We start from the raw sequence: 17,795 nt of genomic DNA on the forward strand, positions 1-17,795 counted from the left end.
GTATCATATTTGTAGAACATTTAAACATGTATAGCGTGCATACGGAAACATTTGTGTTCTTAAAAAATAACTTCTGACAATTACTTAATATGAATGAATTTCCTGGATTTATAAGGCATTTAATCCATACAAGCCTATTTTCAGGTGAAAATGTGGTCAGTGTTAGTGTCGGATTTTTATGAACTACGTTTATGTCAATGCTTTGATGCAACCACAAGGGGTCACATTTTCCCTTCTTGCAGTCATGAAATGGTGCCTTGACTCCTGTAAGATGTGAGCCTTGTGTCTTTGCATCAGACATAAATTGTTGTAAAAATGTACAGTATCTTTGTCCCAAAGGTCATTCAATAACTTGCAATCATTTCAGTTGTAAAATGAGATTTATTCTTATGAAAATTAGCCCATTTCTATTACACACAAACATACTGCAAAAAAACCTATTTGGTAGAAAGGAAGAAAACACAATTCCATACACAACTTGGAATCTGACATCAGAGCAAACAGGATATACTGCAGATGAATATCTTTCTTTTGCCGTTGATATTCTCATTAAACATGAAGAAAGTATTCAAAATGCCAAAGAGTGAAGTTGATTCTTCTTTATTTGTCAAACATGTGTAAAACTAATCGAGAAACATGAGTCTTTATAAGTCCAACATGCTGAACACGTGTGACATTCTAAACTGCTGGTGAACACAAGGCACCATCCAAGATCAACAATCATTTACAAAGTCTGAGATCGTAAGTGAGTGGTCAACTGTGTATGTTCAATGGTATAGTATTGAAATGTCATTATCCCACTACTATGTGCTTTAAACATTATTACATGAAGATTAAGGGTGAAGGGTAAAATTCTGCTTTTTTTTGGCACCTCCTCAAATGAATGTTTTAGCATGAACAGTCTCTCTGTGGGTTTCAAAGAATACTTCATGACTACAAAGAAATGACTCTTCTACCCATGTGCTATATGTAGAACTCAGAATAATCTGCACAGAAACGGACCATAAAAGTGCTGGCTGAGATGTGTAATAACTGCTCAATCCTTAATTAGATTTTGATCAATGCATATACATCTTGTTTTTGTTAAGGTTTAGGGGGTTTTGATTATTCTTTAGGCAGCATAATCCAAAATGGTTGTTTTCACAAATTTAATTTGAACACAAGTCAGTTGAATACATAAAAACACATCGAATAACCTCGTCGTCTACACTAAAGCAGAAAAAAAAAAAGAAAAACCCAACGTGAACCAAAACAGCTATACGATTGATCAGAAAAGGTGACGACACAAAACCAAGCTGGATTTGGTCTCAGTCATCATAACTCCATGTAACCCTAGAAGGACTATCTGGTGACTTAACACAAACAGTAAGAAAACAAAGTGCTTGATTTAGGGCAGAGCTTGAACAAACTAACAACCATGACACTACATATTCTACAGAATAAAAAATGATTGCATATCTTTCTCAGCGTCTACCTACGATTTTTGTGCACTGGGGTCTTGAAATTGCAACGTGAACATAACCTTTCCACAAATCACGACTATCCTAAAGAAAGAAACGGAAAAAAAACAAAGACAAATGTGCAATTGTCTGCTCGAATAGTAGCATTACAGCATACTTAATCTGTATGTTCTCCAGTATAGGCAGCAGTGTTTTGGCTGTAACAAACAAAACAGGGAAAAGAGGCGACTAGAAAAGCCTTGTAATGTAAAGTGATAATACAGGTTCAATTTGTGGAACCGAACCTCCTGCTCTTCCAAAAACTAGATTCAATTTAAAGACCAACCAAGCTATTTCTGTTCTCAGGAAACAACAACTATGCTATAATACATCTAAAAACAACCTGACTGTACATGATCTGCTGTTTTTGGTTCTGCAAAATGTTTCAGTATAAAAACATACAAACACTGTCGTAGATAAAATCAAACTAAAAGGGGTTTTCTACTTAATAAAAGTGACAATAATAAAAGTATTCTGGGTCACGTGATGGATGACAGATGTGCTCAGAAGATGAAAAACCCCGTCCACTAAGATTAATAATACATCGGCTACATTTTGAGGTAATTTAGATGACACAAATACAGCAACGTTAAACTCAACTGCATCAAAATTTTGCCCAAACATTATCCAAAATAAGCGATTAACAAGTACATCTAAAGGTGCTTCTGCTGTTCGAGCTGTGCTAATGTCTTGGTCGACCTCCTTCAAATGCATGGTGCTCCTCGTGTGCTGAAAGATTAAAGAAAATAAAAACATCATCACCTGTTTTTTCCGGTGTTATCGTTATTCCATGATGAATGTTAACAATCCAAGATGATACTCACGTTTGTAAAAGACAGCTTTAAAGGGTATTTGTGGGAGGAGCTCATTGATCCTCCCTAAGATCTTTGACTCATTAGCACATGAAGCATTTCCGTTCCACACCTGAAAGACATCCTCTCTGTCTCTTACACTGACGCTGACCCCGACAACTTCATCATCTGCAAGAACAGCAAAAGAATTAAAGTCACAGCAATAAAACAACATGCTAAATTATTATCTTCCTCTACCTACAGCAACCCTACCCCCCCCCCCCCCCCCCTACATGATCCAGAACTTTACCTGAGGCACAATAATCACTGAACTGTTCTCCAATGGTCGCCAACAGCAACTCTTTCCACACTGCAGACTGTAAATGTGAGACAAATGTGTAAATGAATGGCAAAATCATCATAATAAAGAAAGACTTGCATAGATTATGATACTTACAGTGCATTCTTTGGGCACTTTCATTTTCCAAACACCACCTTTAGCATTGCTCTCTTCTTCCCTGGATTCAAAATGCACACAAAATTATATAACACAAACTATTCCAGAAGAATCCTCTGAAAACATGCATCTTTAAATTCACACTCACCAGAGGGGTTTTCTCTCTCCTCGCATCAGATGGTAGCTACATCTCAGCGGCAGACTGGAGACTCCGGGTATGTTGTTGTAAACTCTCCAGAAGTTCTACTCAGGTGCAGAGATGAAAAGAGTAAAACAGGTTCCTTTATTTTTTTTATTGAATGATTTACTGGCACAGGGTGTACAGACTCACAGCTGACTTTGTAAATATTTCACATGTGTTATGTGCTAGAAAATCTCTACCACAGCTTGTTTCTCGATTGCCCTGGCGGGTCACACATACAAAATGCAATAATGAATTTTCCAACACAGCTGCAATTAAAAATGTTTTACAGTTTACTTAAGCTCTTTAACATCTTTCCAAATAACCAGGTTCTACCAGGGTGCAAAAGCATGCATTCCACCCTCATTTTAAATTTCTGCACACTCAATTGAATGGACGCAAAAAAAAATGTTTTAACAATAAGTAATCAAGGCTTTCAAATGACAACAGTGACTCTCATGTTTATGACAGGTGCACGTGACCTGTCTGTTCACTGGGGGGCCACACGCAGGACCCATTACACCTATGCTATTTTTCATTGCTGTTGCCAGTCATTGTAGCTGCACCCCCTATTAATCTCAGATGCACCCCAAGTCATTTTGTTCTAGAACCGGGCCTGCAAAGAACTATGATATTATCATGAATGTTTTAAAGGAAGGGTTCGCACATCCAACTATCTAAAGTAGGCATGTGTTCGTAAAACTAAAGCCTTGAAATGAGAAAATCCTGCACACTACTTGTGCTAAGGATCGCTGTTTTTTTTTTTTTTTTTTTAAAACACAACGTTTCGGCCCCTCTGGACCTTAGTCAAGTTCGCTTTCCACACAATGTGACGGCAGATTTCAGCAGAAAACAATAAAATAATAATAAAGGGAACACCCAAAAAAAAAAAAGATTCAGAGTCAGATTGAAACTGCTTTGTGTTATCTAACTACCCAAGACTGACTATATGCAGTTTGACCTCTATCACAGGCAGGCAGAGATGCTGCCAACATTTTAGTGGCTGCCTGTTATTGCTGCTACTGAAATCTGCATTCTGTTTCACTTCTGATACGTGCCTTAAATCAAAGTTTGTCTGGGACCTTGGCTATTTTTTTTTTTTTTTTGGGGGGGGGGGGGGGAGAAACTCCAAAAGCAGTGTCATTTCTGCATATGTTCTGATCTGAATGTAAAAGATGCACATGTTTTAAAACCACTTACATTTATATCGCCTGCTGGAGATATACTCATGTACCAAGACTTTAAAAACATCTTACCTGGACGGTCTCAACCGTGTAGATTTTCTTCAGGTTTGACTCGCATTCAGCTGCTGTAGTTCCAGGTAGAGACCTGAAATGTAGATATATTTAAATGCCATTGGTTTTATTTGCCTCTAAACAAAAAGGAAAAGCCTGAAGGGACCTCGGGTGTGCTAACTTGACATTTCCTATACGTGCATAACTGCCGGGGCTATGTAACTCAGACATGTTCCACTGAGCTGCCCTCTGAGCAGACAGGTTAGAGGGGATCAGATGACAAATAAGCCAGTAAACAGTAAACAACACTGACCCCGTTTGATTTGTACACACTGTGGATGATGAGGCTTGTCTTACTCAGGGTCACTTGTGTTCAGCTCTGTTGTCATATTTCTATGTTATGTAGTTCTAATAAAAATGTCCATATTTAAAAAAAAAAAAAAAAAAAAAAAGATGGGGGGAAACATTTGTTTTAAGAAAATGAAACAGGGAGCATAATGAATTTCAATCTAAAAGAAAGAAAGTGATGTACTGGACAAAATGGCAACAGGCATATGAGCAGTGACTCAACAAGTTTTAACAATAACACCAGTGCTCATAAATGGAATAAGAACAGACTATGGATGAACTCAAACTGACCTTGTATGAGATCAGCTCGTGTTGTTATGTTTAGTCAGCTTGTCATAATTGGGCCCTTTTGTTTATTTTAAGATTCCCACAAAGTGGAGCACTTGCGTATGTAGGTCAGAGAGAAAACAAGTCGGTTTGAAAAGCTTCAAGGCAGGGTTTGTATAACGTTGTTTTTTGCTGTGATTTATTCAGACATGTCCTTCTGTGTCTGATAAACGCAACCAATAATGTTATCTAGGTTGACTTGTAGCAGGCCTGATATGTTCGTCATCTCCTTTCTTTGTTCTCATTAAAAAGGTCAGCAACAAAGAGTTCACCTACTTACAGCTGTGGAGAGAATAGGGGGTGGGTGGGTGGGGGGTGGAAATAATCACGAAGTTTCTTACCGATCGAGCCAAAAAGTCCACGGAGAATGCAAAGGCAGAGTGTCGTTATCGTTGTCACTTGAAATCCTCTCCAAATCTCTGTCGCTGATGTGAATGTTGTGCTCCAGCAAACCCGGGCTGGGTGATGTGTTCAGTGGAAATGCAGCTACCGGAACTGCCATTGTTACCTCTTAAAAACCGTCGTCAAAACTAGCAGATCTTCCCTATACTTGTTTCCAGCAGGACTGTTATCGATGTATATATAGGTTCGTTAGGTAAAATTAACCCCTATCAGCAGCTGACTCATTGGTCTCTTTCCCGGTTTGCGCCGTCACAACAACAGAAAAAACGATGACGCCCGCTGACAGCCTGCGGCAGCTACAGCGCGCCAGAAAGGTCCCGAAGTTTCAGTAAACTGGGGTCTGAACATAGCTATACTAAATTATTTTTATTTTTTCAAAGCACAAGAACGGAAAAAAAATTAACTAACGTGTTATCCCGTCACAAGTACTTTGTTGTTCTTTCGCTTATTTGGAACGCATCTTCCGTAAAAGGTAGTATGTAACTTGAAGCTGCGTTCAGGTGCCTCTTGGATGCTCGAAGTTACCAATTTTACAACTCGTTTCCCATATTTAAAGTGTTCTCACTTCTTATCAAATTATTAAAACGTATTGATGTAAAGTATATATGTTCTGTGGTTTTTTTTCAAGAACCATATCAGGTAACTACATGGACATCAACGAACTGCCCTATATTTTTTACCACATAGCTAACTAATACGCTGCGTGATGATAGATACTAAATACGTTTTAAACCTATGCGTGATTTGACATAGCTTCTACTAAATTATCAAATTGGATACCGTTTTGTTCACCAATTTTACCAAACTAATGTTTCGTTGTTTCGTCATTTCACGTTCAGTTTCCCAGTCAAACACTTATTTTTCCGATTATTCCGATGCCGTGAGGACGCACGGTTGAGGCATGCGCAGACTTCACTGCCACCAGCTTTGTTGGGTTGCTACCTGCTACTGCTAACTAGCAAGTATTTCCTGCCTCTTTCTGGACACAGCTATGGACATCGACGCGTTATTGGAAGCGTTTCAAGGCAATGTTTACATTTATTTAAAAAGAGCGATTGATTATGAGTTAGGAATGTATATATTTTGTTATGTTCCCCGGCAAAACATGTAATGCTTGCTAAGTACGTTACGTACTGTAACTTAGCTTACTGAAACGATTAACAAACGTGCTGTGGAGGCACTTGGGGACAAACTAATTTAGTATCTGATTGACCAAGCTAGTTCGATCTTGTGGTCTACAAGAAAGACATTTGTGGTGTTTCTACATTCATTTCACGTTTATTCTAATTGTTAGAGATCATATACAGAGCTAGCTTGGTATAGCGTCACAATAAATCCGCTAACATAATAACTTCTTCAGAAACTTTCCAGTTAGTTGTTTACATTATATTATGGTCCATCATGCCTGAAACCTCCTCTGAACAGTTTTTAAGAAACAGTACATTATATACATTATTATCTAATGTGTGTCTTCTGCTTTGGGCTTTTTTGAAGAGATAAAATGAGGAAGGAGGGAGGGGAGTTATTATTATTAAGTAGTGTAATCATTGTTTGGTTTGTTAGTTTGCAGCTATATTTTTGGCTGATTTTGTGTTTTATTTTTTTGTCTGTTTCATGTGGGTTTTCACAGATTATGAGAAAAAAGGCAAGAAAGAAACCTGTCCGGCTCTGGAGCAATTCTTGTGTCATATTGCCAAGACAGGGCAGCCACTGTAAGTTTTCCTCAAAGGCTTATTATTATTTTATTTTTTTATTTATGGTTTATTTGATAGGGATGCGTAGACAAACTGAAAACAGCAATCCAATGCAAGTATCCTAGTGTTTATAGCTGGTGCTAATGTACAACACTTGTCCCCAGAAGGGCTTTTGTGTAAATCAAATATAAAAACAGTTCAAAAGGAGAAAGAAAGAGTTGTACACTAGGATACAGATAAGACACACATTTAGCCTTCGTACAAACAACTACATGCTTACGGTCTTCGTATCCAATTTCTTCCAGGATCCCGTGGTCACAGTTCAAAATGTACTTCATGTTCAAGTTGGAAAAAGTCATGGAAGATTTCCATGCTTCAACACCAGAACAGAGAGGAGCACACAATCCCAACGTCGACTATGTTCCTTTTGAAGACATGAAGAAGAGGATCTTAAAAATAGTGGATGGTTATAATGGGTGAGTAGAGCTCATAACAATCCACTAGTGGTGCATCCCAGTTCGTATCCAAACACAGATTTAGAGAATAATATAACTTTTCTACTCTCATTGTGCCTTTTAACATCAACAATGTTCAACAATCAACAATTCTCAATCAATTTTTTTTCACTATAAGCTATACATTGTTTCCTATAATAATAATAATCCAATTCCAATACTAGCAGTTAGATAAACCAGAACTCCCTTTTATTAAGAAAGTGATTTTAAAAGTCTGACTACAACAGTCTTTAATAATAAAACTGTAATATTTGAACGTAACAAATCCTGAATAATTCTGTGAATACAAATTTGCTGTAATCTACAGATTTTATTTTTGTGATTTAATTTTCTTAATCTGTTTTTCTTTAAGCTTTGACGAGAGAGAGAGAGAGAGAGTTGAACCTGTAACATACACACACCGTTCATTTAGCAGATGTGTGTGTGTGTGTGTGTGTGTGTGTCTGCTCTGGCTTCACTTTTAGCGTGTACTGTGTGAGAAAAAAGGGAGCGTGCAGGGACCATACTTGGAACGCACACAGCGCTCTGTAACTGATTTTGTTTGGCTAAATTTTCATCTATAGACTACAGCAGGCTGTAACGTTACTGACGTGAAGCTACCAGGTGTTTTTTTTTTTTTTTTTTTTTTTTTTATTAACACGCAGCCACTAGCTGATGCCTGCATGATGAACACAGACAGGGTGAGATCAAACAGAGAAAAGTTGAAGCAGCGTTTGATACCATCCTCACTGAAATATCAACGCTTTATGACCCACTTCTGCGTAAAATTCTGTGAAAAACTTGCGTGAAAATACGTTTCTAAATGTGTTCCTTTTACTCACCGGGAATCTGCACAAAGATTTAGCGGCAGTACATTTATTGTACAGTGTTAATAAACCTTCCATCCATCATATGCAGCCCGAACGGTAAGGGGGGAGGGGTGATACAAACAGATCAACGGTGGTCTGTTTCACCACTACTACTAAGAAATTCCACACAAAAACCATCCCCCACAAACCCTCATAGAAAACTGAACAAAGTAGCATGTCAATCAGTGCATGTGCACACCATCATTGGTGATTTCCTCTCATGTGTTAAACTGAATGGAAGTTTCTTTGCTCAATGTTTTGCATGCTATTCCAATAACATATTTGCATCTTTAATCGTCACACCTGGAATTCTCATTCTGAATATCCGCATAGTAAAAGTACTGAGTTAAAAAAAAAGCTTAAAAAACTAAATTAATTGCGAACAACTGCTATGTTCCTTGGTGTGTCAGTCAGATATGAAAAAATCAAGTTCCTCATCAAAGCATTTGACTGAGTGAACTTTCCTCCAGAATAGAAGTATGTTGACCAGATGAATCATTTATGTTCATTGTGTTTGATCAGGTACGACTGGAGTTGACCAGGTTGGTTCCGTTTTTTATGCAGTATTAACCTCAATATGCCTGTTGATTATTTTATTTTCCCAGAATCCCATTCACCATCCAGCGTCTATGTGAGCTCCTTACGGATCCAAAGCGTAACTATACTGGAACAGACAAGTTTCTCATGGGGTTAGAGAAGGTGAGAACTGCACTGCCCACAAACTGTAAAAAAAAAAAAGATGAATCAATGTTTAAAAACACTTAGTGTAGCTTCAAAATGTCTTCTTATTTAAAAAAAAAACAAAAAAAATGTTTGTTGTTGCAGAATGTGATGGTGGTCAGCTGTGTACACCCCTCATCAGAGTAAGTACTTTAGCTGTTAAGCTTTTCGTCCCCTTGCTCTGCTCGCTGCAGTATTTTCCCGTTCATTGCTTCAGATGCAAAATGACATCTCCCTTGAATGTGTTTATTTAGTCAAACTTCCAAAGTTCCATTTAGCACACAGTTGATTTTGTGCCTTTCTGCTTCTTTTTGAAGGAAAAATGGGGCCTCCAGTGTAAACAGAATGAATGGAGTGATGTTTCCTGGTAACTCTTCTCTGTACTCAGACAGGTGGGAGCCACACACTTGTCAGTGATTGAGTCATTTCCTTATAAAGCAGCAAGTGGAAAGTTGAACTAGTTTGGACCCAAATATGAGAACAAATTAAGGATATATTAGTAGTTGTTAAGTCTTTCCAGTCACTTTTGGTTTTAGTGGTTCTGCTGATTTCCCACCTTGTGTTATGTGTTTCTTAAATATAGTTACGCTACTTTTCTTTTTTACAGTCGAAATGTAAATGGACCAGGCACACCGAAACCCCACTTCAGATCAAAACTGTCATTGTCAACTTCACTTTCCACCAACGGCCTCCCTGACTGTCCAGTCAGTAAAGAGCCAGAGCCGACCACAGAGGATGTGGAGGAACACCATATCAGGTGATTTGAGTACTCATGTATGGTGTGTACTGTCGTGTGTGAAGTTCATTTAACTGTCCAGGACATCTAAAATAGCTGTCAAGCTCACAAACTCCCTCCACACATCGATCTTCTCATGAGCTACTCATTGCTATAACGTTGAGTGTAACATTAGATCGACTGATTCCTTGTGTTTCTGTCCTTCCTGCAGCGATTCTTCACCCTCAGAAGGTGACATTGCACCAAACACTGGGATAAAGAAGAAACACTCTGACGAGGAGGAAGAGGAGGAGACTTCCGATGCAGACAAACGTGAGGTCAAGAGGCTCAAGTTTGATGAAAAAGAAGAGGACGAAACAGAAAGTGAAGAGAAGGAGTCATCGTGTTGTAAAGGCACGGCAGAGAGCTCGCCAGAGACACCCAAGTCCTCAAAAGACTCCTGTGGTCAAGAGCTGGTGGTCAAAAGTGGAACATCTAGTGACACACCGACTACTTCAAAGGATAGTGGTAGGTTTGAACTCGTCTCTTTTTCTGAGGTGTGACCTAAGTATTAGGTGTTTCAGAGAGAACTCCCATGATTCCCTGCCAACATCAACGTCATCTATTAATGTATTGATTGAGAGAATCTACATACTGTGCCTTTTAAAGGAAGAAAAATGTGTAGAGGTGGAAAAAAAAAGCTTGACTTCATCATTGTTTTTAAAACCGTTAACAATGATCATAGTTACAATAGTTTAGTGCTATTTGTAAAAAAGAAAAAAAAGAGATTCCTTAAATGGCTCACCATGCTTGAAAATAATTGGGTTGTGAGATTTGACATCGAGCATCATCTAAAGGCCAAAATGGTTATTCAAAATGCTGAATGGCCATGCTTGCCAAACTCCTGCCATCAGAGTCTCCTCCTGGCTCTGCCGTCCTGATCCCATTCCAAGTAGAAGTGTGATAGTTAATAATTGTGGGTTAGTGCGTAAACGTTCAGAGAGACTGCTGGCACAGTTTGCTGTTTCCTGTATCTTAAATCCTGCAATCCTATTGTAACCGCAGGACAGAGTCCGACTCAGATTTCATCTTTGGGGATAATACAGTATATCTTATCTTATCTTAAAGTGACAGGAGTTGTTGTGAGACGTAAGAGTACCCAAGAGAAAGAGTTGAAGCATCCCCCCCTCCTTCCAATTCAATCATAAGGAGATTTTAAACACAGTTAGAAAATAGAAAATAAATGCATTCACCAAACACAAGAAGGCTGAATTGCTTCTATAGTCTTTGTTTTTAAACAATGTGTTTCACCCATGGCTTCATTAGGTTTGCCAGACAACACACTGCACAGGTGTTTTGTTAACGAGGCTGCAGCTGCTCTGAGTCCAATCAGCAGCAGGATGGATAGCCTGCTGAGTAGACTCCATATATGGTCATGTCTCCATGCCTAATATCTCTATGATAATGTTTGTATTTGAGGAGGAGAGTGATGTAAATAGTTGTTGGTGTCATACCTCTGTGATAGTTAAATGTGTATATATATCTCATATAAGAATATTAAATATCTATTTCAAACAGCTAGTCCAACATCTTAGAAATTTGAAGACGTCACTTTGGGCTTTGTAAATTTGTGATGGATACATTTCACAATTTCTAAGAGCTTATGAACAAATGATTCATCAGTTATTTATAAAATAATTAACATGAAAATAATTGTACGCTGCAGCTAATATGGTCTCCTTTGGTCCTCAGAGCCCAGCAGCTCTGACCTTGAACCTTCAGAAAGGGATGAAGACCCATTGGACAGAGAGGACAGCTGCAGTCTCGAGAAAGACGGCAGCCCGGAACAACCTGAGCCGCCTGCTCCGTCAGAGAAGAGCGCAACCTTTGACGGAGAGAACAGCAGCAGCAGCAGCAGCAGCGACGGAGAGGGCGCGTCCAGCGACAAGCAGGTACCCTCTTCCAGCGATTCCCCTGACTTGTCAACAGAGGGCGATGCCGACAATTCAGACAGCACAAACACTGCGACAGAGCCCGGAGAACATGACTAACATGAAGCCCAGTCTGCCAACTGACTCTTTTTACACTGTATTTCACCACACCAAGGGTATATCTGTAGCACTGTGGACCTCAAGACACCAGGACCAGGAGCGATGTGGACCACAAGATTCCTCACGAGTGGATCTTTTCGTCCTCTTCAGTTTGAACTACACACGGCTACACATCCCCTGGTCTTTAAACTGGAAGGAAATGATTTAAATGAGATTATGTGGACTCAGCTTTTTTCAGCGTTGACTAATAGTTTTTCTAATCTGTGTTTCCTGATTTTTATAATGTGATTCATAATTTAACCTTGATTACTCTTTACTTATTTGGCATGCATTTCCAAAAGATACATTTGAAGCTTGAAGTTTGATTTTGGCCTAAGACGAGTTGATTGGACTATGTTTTTGAAGAATACGTCTCAGTTGAATGAAAAACACACGGTTTGCTTTCTCTATAAAGCACATACCAGAAAATGTATTTCTTTTAAATATTATTATAGTACATTTCTTTGCATTGACCACTTGACAGATACAGCTACAGTTTGGAGTAGTCGAGGTATTGAGCCAATATTAACACAAACTATTGCCAGTAGTTCCCAGTTTGGTTGGATAGTTTTTGGCCTAAAGGAAACCCTTTCTGCTTTCTGATCCATCAACAGAACGTAAGGTACTTTTACACTTTCTGTATGTCATACCTTTGTTGTACAACTGTCTCTTTTGATAGCTTGGATTTCTACAGTATGTATCTGTAAATCAGTTTTTGTAGACTTGTAATACTTGTCCACTGCCTTCGTAGATCAGTCCGCTGAAATGGAATGCTTGAGGTTGTATCATAGTATTCATGGAAAGCAATAAATGCTCAAATTGAAAACATAGTTTGCTCTGTTAATATTATGGGAGTTGTTATTTTGATTTGCAAATTGAGTCACTTTTTGTACCTTTAGAACAACAAGACGTGAATCAGAAGATTTTATTATATCAGTCACATTGGAGGTTTTACTTTTGGATTTGTGGATACAAAAAGTCATCTTGCCAAACAAAGGTTCCTGACAACACAATTAATTTTAAGGTTGTTACTATATGCTAACATGCTGCTTATGCACCATAAACTCACCTGCCATGAAACACACTTGTCTTAACCAATCAATGCTGCCTTATTTATTATCCATTTAATTAGTGCTCCTCTGTTGTCTGTGTGTTAGCATGATTGTTTTGATCGTCTATGTCTAGTTATGGCCAGTGGTTAGCGCTGAGAAGGTTCCTGGTTCGAACCCCTTTTGGTCAGAGCCTCTCTGCGTAGAGTTTGCATGTTCTCCTTGTACATGCGTACGTTCTGCGGCTTCCTCCCACAGTTCTAAGACATGCTTGGTGACTCTAAATTGCCCGTAGGTGTGAATGTGAGTGTGGCTGGTTGTCACTCTCTATATGTCAGACTGGTGACCAGTCCAGGGTGTACCCTGCCCATTGGCCAATGACAGCTGTGATGGGCTCCAGCCCTTCCGCGACCCCAAAATGGTAAAAGAATTATGTATGGATAGAAATGCCTGTAGCAAGGACATGCATATTGTATATATATTTTTAGACATACTTTGACTGCCCACAGCGGATGAATCATACAAAATGGTGAAGCACTTTCCCTCAAGTGTCTCCATGAGTTAGACATTTATTGATTCATAGTGAAATACCTTGAAAGCATGAGATTAAATTAATATCTGCAAAACAATTACAAGCATGATCAAGGACGATGAACTTTAATAACCTCTATCTCTCTTCCAGTTCAAATCATAGGTTCAAATTGAGTTTTTTTCATTCAGTCCAATTATTTTTGTTCATGACCAAATATTTGCAAAACTCACTTCCCAAACTGCTTAGCTGAACCAAAGGGCTAAAATACAAATGTTCCTGCTTGCATGCTGATCAAATGTGTTTGTTAAACATAAAAACACCTGAATATTAAGATGTCAACATTACCACTGCTTGCTCGTTAGCATGCTGATGTAAGCATTTAACTAAAAAGGAAAATTATTATATGTAATGATTATAAGGAACAAAAAAAACAAACAAGAGAAAGAGCAGGAGACTGTTGAACATGTTCATCATATGAAGTAAGCATGCTGTGATGCTAAAAGTGGCCTTGACACCTCTAAGCTAAGATTATCACTCACCCTGTTGTCAGCACATTTCATCGGCCAGGAAGGTATTGGGCCAGGCTAAGCTTACACCTGTAAACAATGGACATGGTTACACCACTAACCGTGATTTTTTTTTTTTGTTATTTCCACTCTTCCAAGGACCTCTCCGCTGCCCAGTGCTCATGAAAAACCAAAACCTCATAGTTGTTTCCACTTATTTACCGAATATGACTGCTCTCTCTCGTGATGTTGCAATCTCAATGCCACAGAATATTTATCAAAGGATTCAGTAAGACTGATTCAGGCATGTAAACAGTGATTAGGCTCAAAACAAATAACCTGGCACCTAAAGGTCTGAGCTTTCAGGGATAACAAAACGCTTCATCTGTGTGAGTCATCAAACTGATTTTTTTGTAACCTAAGGAGGTCTTCAGTGATTCAGCTTCACATTTCCATAAAGATTCAGATGAGAGATCAACAAGGAATCATCCAAGCTTAGCCACCAGTGCCTGAGATATCCTGAATCGTATTTCTTGGCTACAATTGGTGAAGCTCTATCAGAAATGTTGAGTCCCTTATCATTAATTCATTTAATCAATTTGTGAATTTAGACCTTCTTTGACATGTATGTAATTGACCAAAATGGTCTCTTAACAGTGTTTTTGTTTGATCAATTCATTATTAAATCAGTGGTAGGCTATATTACTGGAATTTCTGCGCAAAGAAAGCTGGATGATTGTATAGTTGACCTCATGACTGGTATAAAAAGTCATTTCAAACACAGAGATGGCACTTGGAGAAAGTTCAATATCTGCTCTGTGAACAGGAAACACTACTGGCAATTGTCTATAGATAACAGGCCCTTATTCTGAGTCAACCATTGCGTGTTTTAGCTTTAGTCCTGCCTGTCCTGTGCGTGTGTGTGTGTGGGTGTGGTAGATACATAGCTTCACGGAAATCGTCTTATAATCTGTCTGTGAACTAATAGATATTGACAAGTGTCCATTTGTAATCCTTAATCATGTGATCCATGTCACTCTGTGTCTTACCCTCACCTTTCACAGGGGATTTGCCATAATAGAGAGCTCAATAACAGTTCAGCTTTCAATGAACTGTCGGGTCATTTTCATCATTTTTGGTGTTTCCTGATTCGCACGGTTTGTTGCAGTAACTGGTGGTAACTAAGGATTCTTTTCTGTGGACTGTAGAGGGAATATTTTAAAGGTCAAAGAGTTTCGTGTAATGTAAGACATTGTTTCAGTCATCAGGGGTTTGAAGTTAAAAGTCTCCGCCATGGGTCAGCGCCTGAGTGAAGAAAGTGATCCAGACAAGGAGATTGATGTCGCAGAGCTGCAGGAGTGGTATAAGAAATTTGTCGTGGAGTGCCCAAGTGGAACTCTCTTCAGGCACGAGTTCAAGAGCTTCTTCGGTGTAACGGAAAACAAGGAGGCTGCAGATTACATTGAGAACATGTTTCGAGCCTTCGACAAGAACGGCGTAAGTACAAACGTCTGTTAAGAGTTATTAGTCTCAATATACTAAGGACACGACAGATGGAGGTTTGTTGTTCTGGCAGCATTTGTGACAATACCGGTGTCTCCTGTGTCCATTATTATGGTCATATTTTAAGAGCTGGAATAATTTGATAATTAGTGTAAATAAATCAGTAAATAGAGGGCTACATTAGCTCACTTATTAGAGCCGTGGCCACATATATCGGCTCCTGATCCTGAACCTATTTGGTGCATGTTGTCCCCCACTCTCTCTTTCAACCCCCCCATGTCACTCTCCAGTTATCCTTTACAAAAAGTCCCAAAAATAATCTTTCAAAAATCAGTTCAACATGTTGATAGTTGAATTATTACAGAGCCTTATTTTCCCACAGTTTGTAGTCTTAAATTCATTCGGAGAATAACTGATCAATAAATCAATAGTTACAAGTTGCAGCAATAAATTGTATTACTGAATCTAGTAAGGAGAGTCTTTATATTCTATCAAGTAAACACAGTTCAGACATTTTGCTTTTTGTCAAAGTTAAGAAATATTTTTCTTGCTTGAACATTGCATCTAAATGGCCCTTCATAACATTTGAACCTTCATTTCATGCTCACAGGACAACACCATTGATTTTCTGGAGTACGTGGCGGCCTTGAACTTAGTGCTGAGGGGTAAACTGGAGCACAAGCTGAAATGGACATTTAAAATGTACGATAAAGATGGAAGCGGATGCATCGATAAAACAGAGCTTCTAGAAATTGTTCAGGTAAAAATCGCAATAAAATATATTGCATAAATATGTATTTACATTGGGGTTTTGAGATTTTAAAATGTTGCACACTGGATACTTTTGCAGAGTGAATATGTCAATAAAATTAAAAAATATATATTTTAAATTAATCATTTGTAATTTAAGTCTTATTTTGAAAACTGATTTTAGTATTTTTGATGTCTTGTTTTTGCCTAAATGCTCTTGTCCAGTGTTTTTATGTCTTGACTGTGATTGCAGCAGCTGTAAAATAAACTGTAAACTACGAACTATAAGCAACATTTCATCTGCAAAATATTCAAAACACTTAAAATAATGTTCAAATGGTCTGTAATGAAATGGGATCAATGACAGAGTAGCTTTAACATTTCCTGTCACTCTCAGTCTATTTATCGACTGAAGAAAGCCTGCCATGGAGAGCTTGATGAAGAGTGCAATCTGCTGACCCCAGACCAAGTGGTCGACCGCATATTTGAGCTGGTTGATGAAAATGGAGACGGTGAGTGTATTCAGCAGTTTATTTGGCAAATTAAAATGCTTCATGAATCATTCAAAGGGCCATAATTCAAGTCTCTGTCCATCTGCTGTAACAGCTCTGCAGAGCATGCTCGTGGTCATTGTTGTTAAATGAGAAATAACCTCTGATTATTAAACTCCCTTGTCATTTAGGGGAGCTCTCACTGGACGAGTTCATTGATGGAGCAAGGAGGGACAAGTGGGTGATGAAGATGCTGCAGATGGACGTCAACCCAGGGGACTGGATGAATGAGAGAAGACGCAGTGCTAACTTCTAGTCAGATCAGTCAGATCCTCCATGTGTAACCAATCACCCTGCTTTGTATCTATATCAGTTTGTATGATTGTAAAAAGTAGACAGAACTACAGTCATCCTTGCATTGTGCCACACTATTTTGCTTGTTAAGAGTAAACCTTTACGGCATTAACGTAAATGAGCAGAATTAGGTTGTCATGTATTGCCATTGCTGCTCTTGCTCTTTTTATATGCATTTTTTTTTTTACAGATGCTGCAGACATGAATTACTTGCATTAAAGATATTAAACACACTTACTTGAAATCTCTTCTCAACTACGTTCCACCACAAAGAAAATACTTTTTCCTTCCTTTTGTTGCTTATTTAGGACGATTATCAAGACTATGTGGGCAAGAGTTTATACATTTTTCCTCACCCATTTTACAATTTAAATGTGGCAGCTGTAAGAAAACATATAACTAACCATTTTCTCATTGGTACACTACACTCACAGCTTATCCTGAATTGAGACATTGTATAATATATAGACCACCTGCGTATTTGTGGGGTCTTTTTAAACCACACAAACAATAAATAAAAACATTTTAACACCACCAGTTTATAATTTTTCGACACTTAATTCAATTAAGTTTAACAATGCAATGTGTTTTTAATGTTTTTGTGTTCATATAGCCTACAATATACAATACAAAACTAAATCTTAGTGACAAAGGTTATTTAGGATATTTTGCTGTTGTCAACTGAAAACCAGAAAGTGATTGTGCACATATTTGCTTAAATACTTATTAAAACCATAGATTGTAGATTAAAACGTATTAGGTTTACACAGAGGCAGAACATTTTTGGA

The 17,795-nt window shown here is 38.3% G+C and overlaps 3 protein-coding genes and 1 long non-coding RNA gene across 6 annotated transcripts; 2 read left to right on the plus strand and 2 right to left on the minus strand.

Moving 5' to 3' along the window:
- Positions 1 to 584: 584 nt before the first annotated feature.
- Positions 585 to 5,630, minus strand: eif4e3 (eukaryotic translation initiation factor 4E family member 3). Its single transcript, XM_061057447.1, has 7 exons — positions 5,180 to 5,630; positions 4,185 to 4,257; positions 2,896 to 2,990; positions 2,748 to 2,808; positions 2,601 to 2,667; positions 2,324 to 2,479; positions 585 to 2,228 (listed from the first exon to the last, which is right to left on the minus strand). Exons 1-7 carry the CDS (start codon positions 5,338 to 5,340, stop codon positions 2,182 to 2,184), a joined length of 660 nt encoding a protein of 219 aa, XP_060913430.1. The 5' UTR covers positions 5,341 to 5,630; the 3' UTR covers positions 585 to 2,181.
- Positions 3,340 to 4,152, minus strand: LOC132989688 (uncharacterized). Its single transcript, XR_009675934.1, has 2 exons — positions 3,731 to 4,152; positions 3,340 to 3,451 (listed from the first exon to the last, which is right to left on the minus strand). It is a non-coding gene; the product is annotated as an uncharacterized LOC132989688 (long non-coding RNA).
- A 227-nt stretch (positions 5,631 to 5,857) lies between the features above and the next one.
- ppp4r2a (protein phosphatase 4, regulatory subunit 2a) lies at positions 5,858 to 12,648 on the plus strand. 2 transcript variants are annotated; one of them, XM_061057445.1, is made up of 9 exons: positions 5,860 to 6,265; positions 6,871 to 6,952; positions 7,240 to 7,410; positions 8,903 to 8,996; positions 9,123 to 9,160; positions 9,335 to 9,409; positions 9,625 to 9,774; positions 9,965 to 10,260; positions 11,485 to 12,648. In XM_061057445.1, exons 1-9 carry the CDS (start codon positions 6,232 to 6,234, stop codon positions 11,781 to 11,783), a joined length of 1,239 nt encoding a protein of 412 aa, XP_060913428.1. In that variant the 5' UTR covers positions 5,860 to 6,231; the 3' UTR covers positions 11,784 to 12,648. The 2 variants fall into 2 exon arrangements, with proteins under 2 accessions (XP_060913429.1, XP_060913428.1); XM_061057446.1 differs by lacking the exon at positions 9,335 to 9,409 and having other exon boundaries at positions 5,858 to 6,265.
- A 2,288-nt stretch (positions 12,649 to 14,936) lies between these two features.
- Positions 14,937 to 17,534, plus strand: guca1b (guanylate cyclase activator 1B). Of its 2 annotated transcripts, XM_061057450.1 has the most exons (5): positions 14,941 to 15,086; positions 15,171 to 15,406; positions 16,023 to 16,172; positions 16,560 to 16,674; positions 16,845 to 17,534. In XM_061057450.1, exons 2-5 carry the CDS (start codon positions 15,203 to 15,205, stop codon positions 16,967 to 16,969), a joined length of 594 nt encoding a protein of 197 aa, XP_060913433.1. In that variant the 5' UTR covers positions 14,941 to 15,086; positions 15,171 to 15,202; the 3' UTR covers positions 16,970 to 17,534. The 2 variants fall into 2 exon arrangements, with proteins under 2 accessions (XP_060913432.1, XP_060913433.1); XM_061057449.1 differs by having other exon boundaries at positions 14,937 to 15,406; positions 16,845 to 17,533.
- Positions 17,535 to 17,795: the final 261 nt, after the last annotated feature.

The sequence above is a fragment of the Labrus mixtus genome, chromosome 15 (genome assembly GCF_963584025.1).
Source record: "Labrus mixtus chromosome 15, fLabMix1.1, whole genome shotgun sequence".
Taxonomy (NCBI): domain Eukaryota; kingdom Metazoa; phylum Chordata; class Actinopteri; order Labriformes; family Labridae; genus Labrus; species Labrus mixtus.

What these genes read in the sequence shown, in the direction of transcription:
- eif4e3 (XM_061057447.1), bottom strand. Translation starts at nt 5,340, where the DNA reads ATGGCAGTTCCGGTAGCTGCATTTCCACTGAACACATCACCCAGCCCG. An exon ending in ACACGGTTGAGACCGTCCAG is followed by an intron (nt 2,991 to 4,184) that starts GTAAGATGTTTT and finishes GCACCTGAGTAG; the next exon opens with AACTTCTGGAGAGTTTACAA. An exon ending in GGAGAGAGAAAACCCCTCTG is followed by an intron (nt 2,809 to 2,895) that starts GTGAGTGTGAAT and finishes TTTTGAATCCAG; the next exon opens with GGAAGAAGAGAGCAATGCTA.
- ppp4r2a (XM_061057445.1), top strand. Translation starts at nt 6,232, where the DNA reads ATGGACATCGACGCGTTATTGGAAGCGTTTCAAG. An exon ending in TTCTCATGGGGTTAGAGAAG is followed by an intron (nt 8,997 to 9,122) that starts GTGAGAACTGCA and finishes TTGTTGTTGCAG; the next exon opens with AATGTGATGGTGGTCAGCTG. An exon ending in GTGGAGGAACACCATATCAG is followed by an intron (nt 9,775 to 9,964) that starts GTGATTTGAGTA and finishes TCCTTCCTGCAG; the next exon opens with CGATTCTTCACCCTCAGAAG.
- guca1b (XM_061057449.1), top strand. Translation starts at nt 15,203, where the DNA reads ATGGGTCAGCGCCTGAGTGAAGAAAGTGATCCAGACAAGGAGATTGAT. An exon ending in GAGCCTTCGACAAGAACGGC is followed by an intron (nt 15,407 to 16,022) that starts GTAAGTACAAAC and finishes TCATGCTCACAG; the next exon opens with GACAACACCATTGATTTTCT. An exon ending in GGTTGATGAAAATGGAGACG is followed by an intron (nt 16,675 to 16,844) that starts GTGAGTGTATTC and finishes CTTGTCATTTAG; the next exon opens with GGGAGCTCTCACTGGACGAG.